Here is a 13,574-nt window from a genome sequence, read left to right as displayed (position 1 = left end):
ATCCAGCCCCATTCCTACCATGGGTCACTTTCCACTATCCCAGGGTGCTCCAAGATCTGTCCAACCTGGCCTTGGACACTTCCAGGGATGGGGCAGCCACAGCTTCTCTGGGAAACCTGTGCCAGGGCCTCACCACCCTTACAGCCACGAATTTCTTCCCCAATATCTAATCAAAAGTACTCCCTGTCAGTTTGAAGCCATTCCCCTTTGTCCTGTGATTCCAGGCCCTTGTAAACAGTCTCTCTCCATCTTTCTTGCAGGCTCCCTTCAGGTACTGGAAGACCCCAGTTACTTCACCCTGGACCTTCTTTTCTCCAAGCTGGACAATCTTAATTCTCTCAACCTTTCCCCATGCTTCATCTCTATAATCAACTTTGTAGCCCTCCTCTGGACTAGCTCCAGGAGGTTGATCCCACTTCCAAAGGAGTATTTTGTTTCTGGAAATTGACCTAGGATGAGTTTTTTCCAGTCCTGTGCACTTGAGCAGCCCTAAGGACATGGAAGAAAATGGCATGGCACACACGGATTTTGAGTGTGTGTAGGGTATCAGAAGTCTGGATCAGGATTCAAGTCTTACAACAGACCATGCTTTCCACAGTTCCCACCTGAAGATTGTAGCAGAGCTTTGGATTTTGTCACTAAATTTGGGGGTCCCACCCTCTTCTCTAATCCTTGGATCTCCTTCTGATTTCTTGCTAGCTCTCAAATTTTTCATTCTGAGATAAGACCATAGGCCTCAAGTGCAGAGGAGGGAAGCAGAGCCAGGTTCTGGCTGGTGAGTCTGGCTTTGCATGGGAGACCCTGTTACATGATGTCCTTACACTTTATGCCGCAGACGTTGTCTGGTTCACAAACTCAAACCCCTGAGCAGCAGATCACAGGAGTCGGGTCCATGGGACCTGGAAAGGCAGGTGGTGCTACAATTCTACTGCATAAAGGTGGGTGATTTGGCTCTTCCCTCCTGAGAACAGGGTGGGGAGGATGGTGTCAGCTCACGTGGACACAACACAATTTCCCAGCTCTCACTTGGGCAATGCAGACAACACCCAAGGCACAGCAGCTGCCAAGAGAATCACCAAGGTGCTCCTCACATGAAAGAGGACAGAAACCAGCCACTGGTCAGCAATGGGGCTCATTTATTATCTCATGAAAATGAGTGACAAAGAGCTGCAGTAACATCAGCAGAACCAAAGCTTTGCCCAGGCCTGAGCTCTGAGCGCAGGGCTCCCTGCTGCACTGGGTGGCACTGGGAGGGTTTGTGATGGAGTCAATGGATTTGGGAGATCCCTGAGCTGCAGGGAGGGGATTTGAGGCTGTTCCCAGTAGCCTCTGTCCTCCTGATGCCACCATCCCACAATGCTGATTTCTGTTTTCTCCTTCTACACCAGCTGCCTTAAAATAGGAGAAGGCACATGCAGTCTCCAAAATGGCTACACTGTGTGTGGGACATAAACCCAGAACCAAGAGCCTCTTCCAGGAGTGAGGTTTGGGACAATGAGGCAGCAGCCAGGCCCCATTTTCAGCATGTCTGACCAGGAGCCAGGTGACTACAGACAGGAGTGCCCCAGGTGTGCTGTGCTGTTTGAAGGGGGGTAGTGGCAAAGGTAGAGGGGGCCCAGTGTGCCCTTGGGTGCCTTGGCTTGGTGCTGTGGGGTGACCTCAGGCAGAGCACATGGGTTTTTCTGGGAATTGTTTGGGTTTGGCTGCTGTGGGTTTCAGAGACCCCTTCTGAGACACTGTGGGTCAGATTGAAAGACTGAGCATCCCCGGCTCCTGGTCTTGGCTGGAAGTGAGAGTTGTGTCCAACCCATGAAGTTGAGTGAACGAACAGTGAATGAGAGGGGATTCCCAAAGTAGAGGTGGTCCAAAACTCAGGTGTACACATGGATACGCTGCTTTTGGTGGCATAAGACAGGCACCAGCCCATTTCCAGGGGTGTGTGGGACCTGCAGAGAGCCCTAGAGGACAAGGCCTGGGGTTCCTGTGGGTGGCCACATCATCACAGTTGGCCATTTCCAGGGATTGCCACAGAGTGGTGGCTTTGGCCAGGAGGCCTCTGCCTTGAGAAGCCAAACTTGGCTTCACTGCAGGCTCTTCCTGGCTGGTGATGCTGCAGGGTGAGCAGGAGGAGGGTTTCCCTGACCCACTTCCTGAGCCAGTGGGGCTCACTCCCATGCAGTTCCTAGCAGAAGTGAGACTCACACAGGGATTGTCTCCTCCCATGGCCAGCCCTGAGTGTCTGGAGCTCTGTCAGAGCCCTTCTAGGCCAGTGGCAGCTGGCAGAGTGGTGCCTGTTGCCCAGGCAGGTACGATGGGGATGAGGATAGACAGGTTGTACTGGTGCTTTTCAGGGAGCAGTTTGTGTCACCTTGCTGGCCCCTCGGCACTGGTGTTGGCCCTCGGCGTGTGCTGTGGGGCCATTCCCACGGCTGCTCCGAGGAGGTTTATAAGTGAGATGTGTAGGGTGGCATGGGTGGGGAGGGGAAGAAGGTTATCCGGAGGCTGCTGCCAGACAGATCTCGGCTCTCTGAAGTTATCAGCGCCTCACTGTCAGTGAGGCAGGGACAATGCTCAGAGCAGCCCCTCTCCTTCCCCCTGGGGCCCACCCTTTGCTGGCAGGGGATGAGCGTCATGGAGGGGAAGCTATAGCTGTCAAGGATGGGGTGCACTCCCAGGGAATCAGGTGTGTCACACATGTGGTCGATGTCGGAGAAGTTCACCAGAGCCTGGGTGGAGTCATAGGAGCTTTTCTCCATGTCATCAGCCCTGCAGGACTGGGGGAGGCTGCCCTTGTCCTGCCCTTTCTGCCTCAGCAGGCGGAAGTCATCTCTGAAGTGGGGGTTGAAGAGTAGGTAGAGCAAGGGGTTGAGGCAGGCGGGCAGGGGCAGAACCACAAGGAACACGGATTTGATGACCTCTGGGGTGATAATGAAGAGATTGAGGGTAGAGGAGAAGGTGAGGAAGGCCACTGGGCAGTAGAGGAGGCAGTTGGTGAAGATCAGCCAGGCCACATGCTTGACCATGGCGCAGTCCCAGACAGCGCTGAACTCCCCCTTCAGCAGGTTGCAGTAGAGTCGGATGTAGGTGCCGGTGATAGTCAGGAAGCAGAGCATGTTTGTCATCACCAAGGCCACAGTGAAGCCCAGGGTGGTGGGTTTCCCCTCTGGGATGGGGTATGGGAGGCAGAGAGGGGATGCTCCGTATTCCCCAATGGAGAAGAGAGGCAGAACAGCAGCCACAGAGGACAGCAACAGGCAGCAGCAGGCAGCAGCCTTGACCTTGCCCAGGGATGGGGATTTTCCGTAGCCCCGCACGCAGGAGGCTGAGAGGCTGCACTGCACAGCAGCCAGGGTCAGCAGGAAGATGGCAGCCTGGGAGGCCAGCACGGACAGGAACCCTGTCACCCTGCAGCCCGCGCCCGTCTCCCATCTGGCGCCGTATCGGGCAAAGTGGCCGTAGGTGAGGGTGTCCACGAGGGCCAGCATGCTGCAGGAGATGCCCGTCAGCATGTTGGCCCCAGCGATGGAGCCCACGAGGAACTTCACTGGGGAGAGGTAGCTGGGGGAAGCAAAGACAGCCAGGATGACCAGCCCATTGCAGAGCACTGAGACCAGAACGATGACCCAGACTCCCAGGCGGATGATCCAGCTCTCAAACAGGTGATCACAGGGCTTGAAGGGACCTGGAAGACAAAGCCCAAAGTTACACCCGGCAGACACTGCTTCTCTTCAGCGGTGCTGCTCAGAGTGGTGGCCCAGTCCCAGCCCCCTCATTGCCCCACCCGCCCTGTGAGTGCTGAGGGCTGGCAGGGAAAATATGACATTGTCCACCCTCTTCTACAGCTGCCTCTTGGCTCTCCCCTGTGCTCCTGTCCGCACACTGGAGTGCCTCTGGCATCCTCTCAGATCTCATCTAGGGCAGAAAAAAGGTGCAGGGAGAGGTCAAAATGAAATGTAAGAAACAACAAACTGGTCAGTGCTCCTAAAATGTAAAGACGACCAACAGTCCTGGTGTTGGCCTGGCATTTGGGTCCCTCTGCCATTACTTGTTCCTTCTCATGCTCCCCCTGGGAGCTGGTGGTGTGGAGATCTGCCAGGATGCTGCATCGTGCTCTGGCACTGCCAACCTCTCTCTGTACACTCAAGACCTTGGCTAAGAGGTCTCTGTTTCTGCATGAATGGCCTCTGCACAGAGGGGATGAGCACCATGAGGTGAAGTGTCCAGGCATGAGGGAGAGAGGGAAGGCGCTGGTGTGGCAGGGAGGGGACAGAGGGGTCTGGGCAGGCAGAACATGGAAGGATATCAGGAGAAAGAAAGAAGTGGATGGATGGGAGAGTAAGGGAAGGTCATGGAGGGGTAAAAAGAGGGCTGGTCTGGAAGCTCTTTGCCAAAGAAAAAAGAAGAAAGTGGGGAAAGAGAGAGTGGGCATGGGCATAAAATTGCCTCTGGAAGGAATTGGGATGTTTCAGTGAGTGACTCAGCAAAAACAAAACCAGGGTGGTGGAATTTTGAGGTGGAGAGCAAACAAAATTGGAGGAAATGGAGAAATCATTTTAATCTCAAAGGAGCTGAAGCTCAGAGTGCCAGGCAGCAGGACATGCGCTCAGCTGAAATCTTTTTGTTCCTTTTGCAACAAACTCAGTGGAACAACTGGTAAAAACTCTGTCCCTGCCTGTGTCCCACAGCAGGCTGGCTGGAACCAGACCTCTCCAGCCTCCAGGTGTGCTTGTGTAGGACCCCACTGAGCTATGAACAGGGACAAAATCAGAAGGCAACTTCCTCGAGCCCCAACCAGCATGTGCAGTCCAGTGCCTCCCTACTCTCCCTTCCTCAGGAAACAGAAAGGTATCCCTGCATTTTGCAGTGCCATAGGTATGATCAGGACATCAAGGACAAGGCCCTGCTTTGCAATATTCCAGGCTGGCTGAGACAAAGCCAAGTGTAAGTCATGCAAGGGAACAGGAGAGCCACATCTCAGGGCAGCAGGTCGGTGGATGGAGGAGCTGGTGATACCTGGGGTTCCTGACCAGGCTTATCCTGACCTGGGCCTCCCCTCCTAGGAGGGCAGCTACATCCAGCGGGGAGAAGGAAACTCCTCACCTGTCCCCCATTGGGCCTAAGCCAAACCCATCAGGCTTCTGATCTGAAAGGTCGTGGGGGATCCTGGGGATTTAGAGAAGCTCAAAGGATCCCAACTCTGTTCAAAGGGTTTCCCTGGCTGCTCACCGGGGCTTGGTGTGCACTGAATAGTGGGATGCAGCTTCGATTCCTCAAGGTCCAACTGAAGATCATCTGCATCTAGGTCATCTGGGGAGGAAAGAACAAGAAATGGTTCAGATAAGAACAAGCAGAACCATCAGAGCTCACTGGGCCAGCAGCTTTTCCTGCTGCCTGTCCTCCACACAGACCTTCCCAGCCAGTTCCTAGCCTGCAAGTTCAAAGTAGCTGCTGGTGTACAGTTTGTCCCCTGCAGTCACTGCTGTAGAAGGAGAAGATCTTGTAAATGTTGGTGGGTTGCAGTGTAGCCAGCCCCTCTGTTTTTAGGTTACTCCCAACATTTGAAGTGTAAGAGTCCCAGATCCCAGAGCTGAGTGACTGCGGTTCCCTCCTCCCAGCACTCTTTATTAAAAGTAAAAAAATACTCCAGCCTGTGTGGTTACAGAACACAAAGCCTTCAAATGCATCTTCTCCATGGGAGCTTTCTGGGCAGGCCTTGTCCAATGTCTGTTCATCAACAGGGATTTTGGGGCTTTGTTCAGAGAGAGCCATCAGCCTCTTCTTGCAGTGCAAATTTTTCGTCAGCAGCCACCACCACCAAATAGTTCAGCATTAAAGAGACAAGGGAACACAACATTTATTGCTTTATTTTATGTCCTGTAAATTCTTGGGACTGTGGTGCCCTGGTTTTAATCGTGGATGTTCCCAGGGTTTGCTGAGGGCAGATTGGTTGCCTGTGGCTGCAGATTCTGCATCCGTGGAGTTTGTGCAGCTAGGGTGCAGGGCCCAGCCCTGCACCAGCATCTCTGTCATGCTGGCAGCTGCACCCTGAGCCAGGCTGGGGCTTGCTGAGGGTCAGGCAGAAACTCCCTGGCTGAAGAAGAAGCTGCTGGAAGAGCATGGGGCCAAGCCCTCAGCTGTGTTTTCGGTGTAGGTCGTCACCAGGGTGAATGGCATCCTCTCAGTCTAATTCACAATGTGCTTTTCTGCTTTGTTCCTTTTTCCTGTTCCCAAAGCCCTGCTGGCTGACAGCACTGGGACACAGTGAGAACAGCTGCTGTCCTGCTGCCCCGTTCCCACCCGTGGCACCAGCACAGCCTTCAGCTCCCAGTGGAGACCTTGGGAGGGTTTTCTGCCAGCAGGAGGAAAGGGAAAGGATGTGGTTTTGTTCTTGCTACAGCCTGGTAGCCAGAGAGCTGGATCTGTGGCTGTGGGATGAACTCTCTCTTGGATGAATGGACTGGTGCTGGAGCCCAGGTGTGCACCTGGCAGCTTAGACACTGCCCAGGAAGGCAGATTTCCACAGTGCTGAAGATAAGGCTGATCTGAGGGGATTTACGTGTCTAATCTGTTTAGAAGTGGCGCCTCTCATGAGCCATGCTCCCTGCCTGTGTTTGAAAATGTGACTGGGATTATTTGATTAAAGGATGATGACAAATAACGTGCTATCTTTAGTGCCTCCTGACAAGCTTCATGGCTTTCTCAGCTTCAGGGAGCTTTGGAAAAAAAGGTCATTTTAAAAATCTGTCTGTGTAAGAATTGAAATATTACTGCTGCTTTGGAGCCTGGCAAGGAAACACTCACAGTGGGATGGAAAAATATTTCATCTTTGTATTTTATAGTCTTATAAATCTCCAGTGTCTTTTCCAGCCACAGTGCGGAGGCTGTGATGTGCAGTCACGATATCCGAATAAAACAGACACAGACTTGCTCTTTCTGTGCTCTGCTGAGACCCAGCCCTTGGGAAAGTGTAACCTGTGCCATCCATTTTCTTCTCAAAGCCTAGTTTTAAACCCAGGTTAAACATTTTCATGAAGTGAAGGATCATCTTTTGTTTTGCCTGGACTACTGAGCCTGCTGGGAATTACAAAGCAATCCTTAGTCAGCACAGTGGGATTCAAAGTGAAAAATGTACCTCTCTCTGCTAGAAACCATCCCCTCTCCAGCCTGGGAACTGTGGAGAAAGGAAAATGGCTGTTGTATCCTTGCAAGGTGGGCTGCATTGATTTTGAAGAAGCTGTTATTTATTTGAATTTTGCTGAGGTGCTTCCACTTTCTGAGCTCTTACGGGAAAAACCCACTTTGCCAGTAGTGCCCTTTCCATGAGAAAGGAGCTGCCTGTACCAAAAGTCAAGTGGGAGGAACAGGAGCAGAATTGCTGGGGAAGGGATAGAACAGAAACACTGTGCTGGATGCTTTTTCCCCTTGGTGCTGTCTGCTCATTCCCTCAGTCCTGTCTCACCAGGGCAGTCCCCGGGGTTTGCAGGGACCTGCCCTCTCCTCAGCGTTAGGGCAGGGGAGGCTGCAAGAGGTCGGGGCAGGTCCTGTTTTGGGTCTTGAGTAGCTTTCTTGAATGACAGAAGTATCTCTAAGGGCCTGGCAGGGTTTGCCAGGTGGTTACAGAAGTTCGTTAATAACTTTACAAGCTGCTGGAGGTGCTGGGCTGGGGTAGGCAGTGTCCCACTGCCCAGGATAACCATACACGTGTGCTCCCTTCTCACTTCCCATTGCTTTGTTCCATCATTGCAAACACATGCTTGTAAGTGAATACATCCCTTTCTATCCTCAAACCAGAGTTCCCAAAGAGAGGTGCTGGGATGGTGATGGAAGTGCCCCAGGGCACTTTTCCTGTTCTCTTCTGAAGCCACTGTCGGGAGGTGCTGGGGACTGCTGGGGGCTGCCCTGGTGACAGGCCCCCAAGCCATCTTTGGGTTCCTGCTCAGCCACAGGGGACAGACTTGGGGCAGGGGGTGTCTGCTAAACACTGCCAGATGTAATCCAAAGAGGCTGAGACAATTGGGATTGCCCAGCCTGGAGGAGACAAAGCCCCAGGATTTAGAGACCCTTCCAGTGTCTAAAAGGGCTCCAAGAGAGCTGGAGAAAAGCTATGGCTGCCCCATTCCTGGAAGTGTTCAAGGCGAGGCTGGATGGGGCTTGAAGCAACCTGGGACAGTGGAAGGTGTCCCTGCCCATGACAGGGGGGCAATGAGAAGAGCTTCAAGGTACTTCCCAAACCCAAACCATTCTAGGATTCTATGATACCCCAAACAGAGAAAGTCCTGGAAGTGAGACCTTAAATATCCATTTTGACAAGGTGACAGAATGATGAGACATGCACTGACCACACTGCTTTGGGCCTCAGGTGGCTGTTGCTCAGCTACAAATGGACAAACTTGGGTGGTGGGTGTGGTTCCCAGGCACCCAGGGCCCTGGAAAGATGGGGAAGAGCTGATCTGGCCCTGGGGTCCATGGCACCATGCGTGCTCTGTGTCTGGAGTCAGGTGGTCCCTTGGATGCTGGGCTCAGCTGCAGGATGGGTGCTGGATATGGCAGCAGGAGAGGCTGTAGGAGCCACAGCCAGGCAGGGCAGGGCCGGGCATTTCTTGTCCCTACATGGCTGCCTAGGACAAAGCTGCCTTTCACTACCAAGCCTGAGGTTCTGTGGACTTGTTTGGGAAGGTCTGGAAGCAATGCACAAGGCTGGGAGGACAGAGCTGTCTGGAAGTGTTCCCTGTCCCTCTCACAAGTTCTCCCGCACAATCCGAGGTCCCTCACAGGCCTGGCTGGACCCTGCTGCAACACAGCCCTGAGGTATTTTCTCCGCAGCAACCACTTTCCCTCTTGCATGAAAGGAATGTTTGGGAGCTTTTTTTCTTCTTTAATGAGAAAGTGTTACAAGGTTCATATAACCCAGCTAAATACCACCAGTGGCCATCAAAAAGGAAGCACAGGGGACAGAAATAAAGCAATGATTAATTAAGTAAAACAGCAATATCACAAACCCCTTATCATCAAGAGCAGACCCTGTTGCTGGAGGTCTGGAGAGTCACTTGCAAAAGCTGCACATTGTAAAGAATGATGTTCCTGTGCATTTCACATTTGTGCCTCTGTGCTTTGATATTTTAAAACAGATCTAATGCTCTAACAGCTGAAAATGGGAGCCTTTATGAGCTGCAAGTAGTCTAATTTGGCATGTCTTAGGACCAGTCAGCATTCCCCTTGGTGCCAGCACCTCATGAACACATCATCCGTGAGGCTGAGACTGGCCTGGAGGCCTGAGACCCTGTGGTGGGTTTTGGTTTGCTCACAGGGCCAGGCGAGAGCATCCTTTGGGACATCAAAGACTTTGGTACCGAGCAAAAGCAGGTCTGTGGCCCCATGTCACAAACTAGATCTTTCCACAAATGCTGTAATTTGCTGGGCAAACCCCACAACTCTCTGCACTAGGACTGCTGCAGTATGGGCTGCATTAATGATGGAAAAAGTGACCTGGCTCAGAATAAAATCCTGCAGCAACGACTGTAACGTGACTCCTCTGTACTGTCTGGCCAGTGTTACCACCAAGTCTACCGTGCTTCCTGGAGCCACATCATTCCAGTAGGAATCCCATTTGCTACCCTCTGGCTGGACTCTGCATGTCTAAGACTTATTCTTAGGCTGTGAAGGATCAGCACAGGAGCAGGAGCGCAGGGCTTGTGGGTCACTTGCTGGCTGTGTCATTAAGTGTGTTGGTCAGATTGACAAAGTGTCAATCTGCCTCCAGATCCAGTCCTGCCTGCTCAGGGTGTGGGAGGACACAGCAGAGCCCCTGGCTGTGGCTGCATGCTCAGTGCTCCTGACAGCAGGTGAGACAGGGGCTCTCCAGGGGCAGAGGCTTCTCTCCGCCTTCCATGTGGATTTGCCTACAGGATGTCTCAGACCTCGGAAGTGCACTGTATTTACACAAATACATAAATAGAAGCAGCGTCCAGGCTGTGTCCTGAAATGCTGTTTGCACTCTCCAGCACTTACAGAGGAAGCAAAGGGTTTCATGCTTTTCTTTATGCTATTCTGAGATTCTCTTGCAGGGGGATCACACCAGCCTTGTGCTGGAGCTGCTACTGTGCTGTGGGGCTGGGAGTGCAGGGATGCCTTGAACTGTCTGCTGGCCTTCTGCAACTGGCCTCATGCTGTCTATGCAGTGCTGCACTTTGGAGCACAGAATAAACTGACTCTTGGACAGAAAGTGCTGTTCCACCATGGAGCTCCTTCTTCCCTGCCTTGGCCAGTCCCTGTGTTGTGTTCCCCAGACATGTCCTATTGTCACACCTAACCCTGACCTTCACTGTGACACCAGGGGTGTGCACAAAAGTAGCATACACAGAGGTCTCTGTACCTCCTGTCAGCAGGATGTTCCAGGTCTTTGAGTTCATTTTCTTATTCAGATTAATCCCAGGGTCCTTCCTCTAGATAATGTAAGAACGAAGACTGAGGTCCTGCCAAAGGCTCTACATTGCCCAGAAGTCTAATGACCAAGCTCAGTTGTCCCAGGTAGCCTCAGCCACCCGGCAGTGCCTTCAGCAGTCTCCCTCCATGGCCAGCAAGGCCAAACTGACAGACATGTCCATGTTGTGGAGGGCTGCCAGGTCCTTTGGTTACAGTGTGAAGGTTTGGCTGTGCCAGATCTACTCTTTCTTCCATGCGGGCTCACCAAATGGAGCCTGTTCCAAGCAATGGGCCACCTGTGCTGAAGAAGGCCCAGCCTGCCCTCCTTGAGGCAGGTGTCACCTCTGACAGTGGCACCACTCCTGCAAATGCAGGATTGCACCCGAGCTCACCGTCCTGACCAGGGACCAATCACCATTCAACCCTGTTTACTCACAGTGGTTATCAGCGTGACCTGGGAACAATTCCAAGGTCCTCTTGTGGGGATCCTCCTCTTCAGGGCTCATGTCTTCTGCCTTCCACTGGCTGGACACCCTGAAGAAGCTGCTGCAGCTCCCGTAGGCACAGCACTGGTAGGCGTATGGCACCTCCAGGACTCTGCACAGAGGAAAGCAGAACTTTAAGGTGTGTCCCCTCCACGACCTGACTCGCCATTGCTTTGCACTTTTTGCTTAGTTCCTTCAGTTGCTCAAAGATGAAGTTCATCTATACAGAGCCACAAAATATTCTGAGTTGGAAGCGACCCACAAGGATCATCATGCCCAGCTCTGAAGTGAATGGCCCCTACAGGGATCACACCCACAATGTTGATGCTATTAGCACTGTACTTTAACCAGCTGAGCTAACCTCAGAGTCAAACAGAAATGGAACACTCCACAAATTTCTGTGATGTCCCTGTGCAGAACCCATGCTGATGTTCTCTGTATCATTCCAGTTTTGGTACCTGTGCTGCTGACATGACAAAAGCTGGTCTGTATGGTGGTGGTTACAGTGGAGAGGCACTTTGCTTTGGTGAAGGACTCCATGTAGGACAGGGTGCGGACCCAGGGCAGCCCATGGTGTCTCTGAACTGATCCATTTCTGGTGCTTAAGACACTGTCTGTCAATAGAGTATTGTCACAAACCAGGTTTGGAAACTGCTCCAAAGTTCCCAGATAGTCCCTTGTCCTGGTTCCAGCCAGAACAGGGTTAATTTTTGCAGTAGGTGTGAAGGAGCATGGCCAGGACCCAGAGGTTATTCTGTACCATCTTAATCGTTGCTGGGGGAAAAGGACAAAATGTGACGGGGGAGCCATCTGGTATTCATTTGTTGTTGGGGGCTTTCCATGTAAATAACTTTCTTTTCTTATACATTTTGTCATTAATATTGTTGCTGTTACTGTTTGTGTCTTATCTCATTGCTATTTCCAGTAAATTGTTCTTATCTCAACCCATGAACTTGGCCTTTTGTGCCTCCATTTGGGGAGAAGTGAGTGGTGCATGGTTTTAGCAGGATTGCTAAATTGAAGAATGCCATTCCTAAACCACCACACTCCTAAAAACCTTTCTGCTGTTCTCCTGAGAATAAACTACCCCCTCTCTCCAATATGCAATGTACAGTCTTAGGTATTTACCCCAAGACCATGTTTTCCCAGGCATCCTTTTTTTCCTTCAAGGAGAGAAGCTTCCCCTTGAGGCTTCCCTTGCTTGTTGAGGGCACCTTCAAGCTCCAGTTCCAGGAGTCCCAGCTCAGGCACGGAATTCTCAGGTTTCCCAAGTGAAGGAAGTTATTTAAATATGTCTGATTTCTACTTGAAAGTTGAATTGTTAGTTGCTAATTATAGCATGTATTACAAGGTTAATTCAACAGCAGCTGAGCATCATCTGGATGCAATACTGGCTGTCTGTCAGCAGCTGCATTTTTGGCTTTGCTGGAAGTCAGGGAGACTGCTGATGAAGGCAAAGGAACCCCAGGTTTTCCAGACAATTAAGGTCCTCTGACAAGATCAGTAAATATGGTAAAACTCTATATTCTAAAAATATGCTTTTGTTTTATGTTCCCAAACATTTCTGGCTGAGCTCCGGGAGGGTCTGGAAACTCTGTATACAAGCTCGTTTCCTGTTAAAGGTTCCAAATTAGATCGTATTATTGAAAGGTGGTAGGGAGGTACAGATCTCCCAGCAAGGCTAAGAACTGCTCCCCGATGACTCCTCCAGACATATGCCCCAAGAGTTAGGCTACTTAATGGCAGTACCCCAAAATTTAGGGAATGTTAATGGGGCCATTGCCCATTGGCAGTGGTTCACTGAAGCGCTGCCGCAGGCTCAGTTTCTCTGGTACAAATCCAGACCAGCTCAAGGGATGCCAATGAGACTAATTTAGAGGAGAAACACCCTGGAAGTGCTGAACTTGACCCACTCTGCACAGGGGTCTGCTCGTTGGGGCAGGTCTGGAGGAGACCATGGAGCTGCTCCGAGGGCTGGAGCCCCTCTGCTCTGAGCCAGGCTGGGAGAGCTGGAGGTGTTCACCTGGAGAAAAGAAGGCTCCAGGGGGACCTTAGAGCCCCTTGCAGGGCCTAGAGGATCTTGGCACTTGTGAGGGTTCAGCTTGGGTCCTGTGTCCCGTTCTGGACCCCTCACTTCAAGGAAGACACTGAGGGGCTGGAGTCAGTCCAGAAAAAGGAAATTGAGCAGGGGAAGGATCTGGAGAGTAAATCATACAGAACGTGGCTGAGGGGGCTCAGCCTGGAGAAAAGGAAGCTCCCCCCATCAGCAGGGACCTTCTCATTCCCTACAACTGATGATTGTCACAAGGTGGGGGTTGGTCTCTTCTCCCAGGGAACAAGCGGCAGGGAGAGAGGAAATGGCCTCAAACTACACCAGGGGAAACTCATGTTGGAATCAGGAGGAATTCCTTCAAGGAGGGGTTTGTTAGACATTAGAAGGGGCTGCCAGGGGATGGTGGCATCCCCATCCCCTGAGATGTTCAGGGAACCACTGGATGTGGCACTCAGTGCTCTGGTCTGGGGCATACGGTGGAGATGGGGCACAGGTTGGACTTGATGGTCTCAGAGGTCTTTTCCAACAGTAATGATTCTCTGATTCTGTGGTTCTGTGAAGAAAGCTGGAGAGGAACTTTGGACAAGGGTCTGGAGGGACGGGACAAGGAATCC

At 51.9% G+C, this 13,574-nt stretch overlaps 1 protein-coding gene and 1 non-coding gene across 2 annotated transcripts in view; both read right to left on the bottom strand.

Moving 5' to 3' along the window:
- Positions 1 to 1,171: 1,171 nt before the first annotated feature.
- Positions 1,172 to 13,574, bottom strand: part of LGR6 (leucine rich repeat containing G protein-coupled receptor 6) — a 147,313-nt gene continuing 134,910 nt past the window's right edge. The window contains exons 16-18 of the mRNA XM_066203761.1: positions 10,859 to 11,019; positions 5,227 to 5,307; positions 1,172 to 3,682 (exon numbers count right to left, since the gene is read on the bottom strand). Of these exons, the coding sequence (XP_066059858.1) occupies positions 2,445 to 3,682; positions 5,227 to 5,307; positions 10,859 to 11,019 (1,480 nt within the window). The 3' untranslated portion in view covers positions 1,172 to 2,444. The remainder of the gene's footprint in view (positions 3,683 to 5,226; positions 5,308 to 10,858; positions 11,020 to 13,574) is intronic.
- Positions 11,280 to 11,383, bottom strand: LOC136301293 (U6 spliceosomal RNA). Its single transcript, XR_010723834.1, has one exon. It is a non-coding gene; the product is annotated as a U6 spliceosomal RNA (small nuclear RNA).

Source organism: Chamaea fasciata, unplaced genomic scaffold, assembly GCF_029207755.1.
Source record: "Chamaea fasciata isolate MVZ Bird 193981 ecotype frontalis unplaced genomic scaffold, bChaFas1.0.hap1 SCAF_25, whole genome shotgun sequence".
Taxonomy (NCBI): domain Eukaryota; kingdom Metazoa; phylum Chordata; class Aves; order Passeriformes; family Sylviidae; genus Chamaea; species Chamaea fasciata.
Note: the sequence above shows the minus strand (reverse complement) of the source record. Positions and strands in the feature narration are given on the sequence as shown.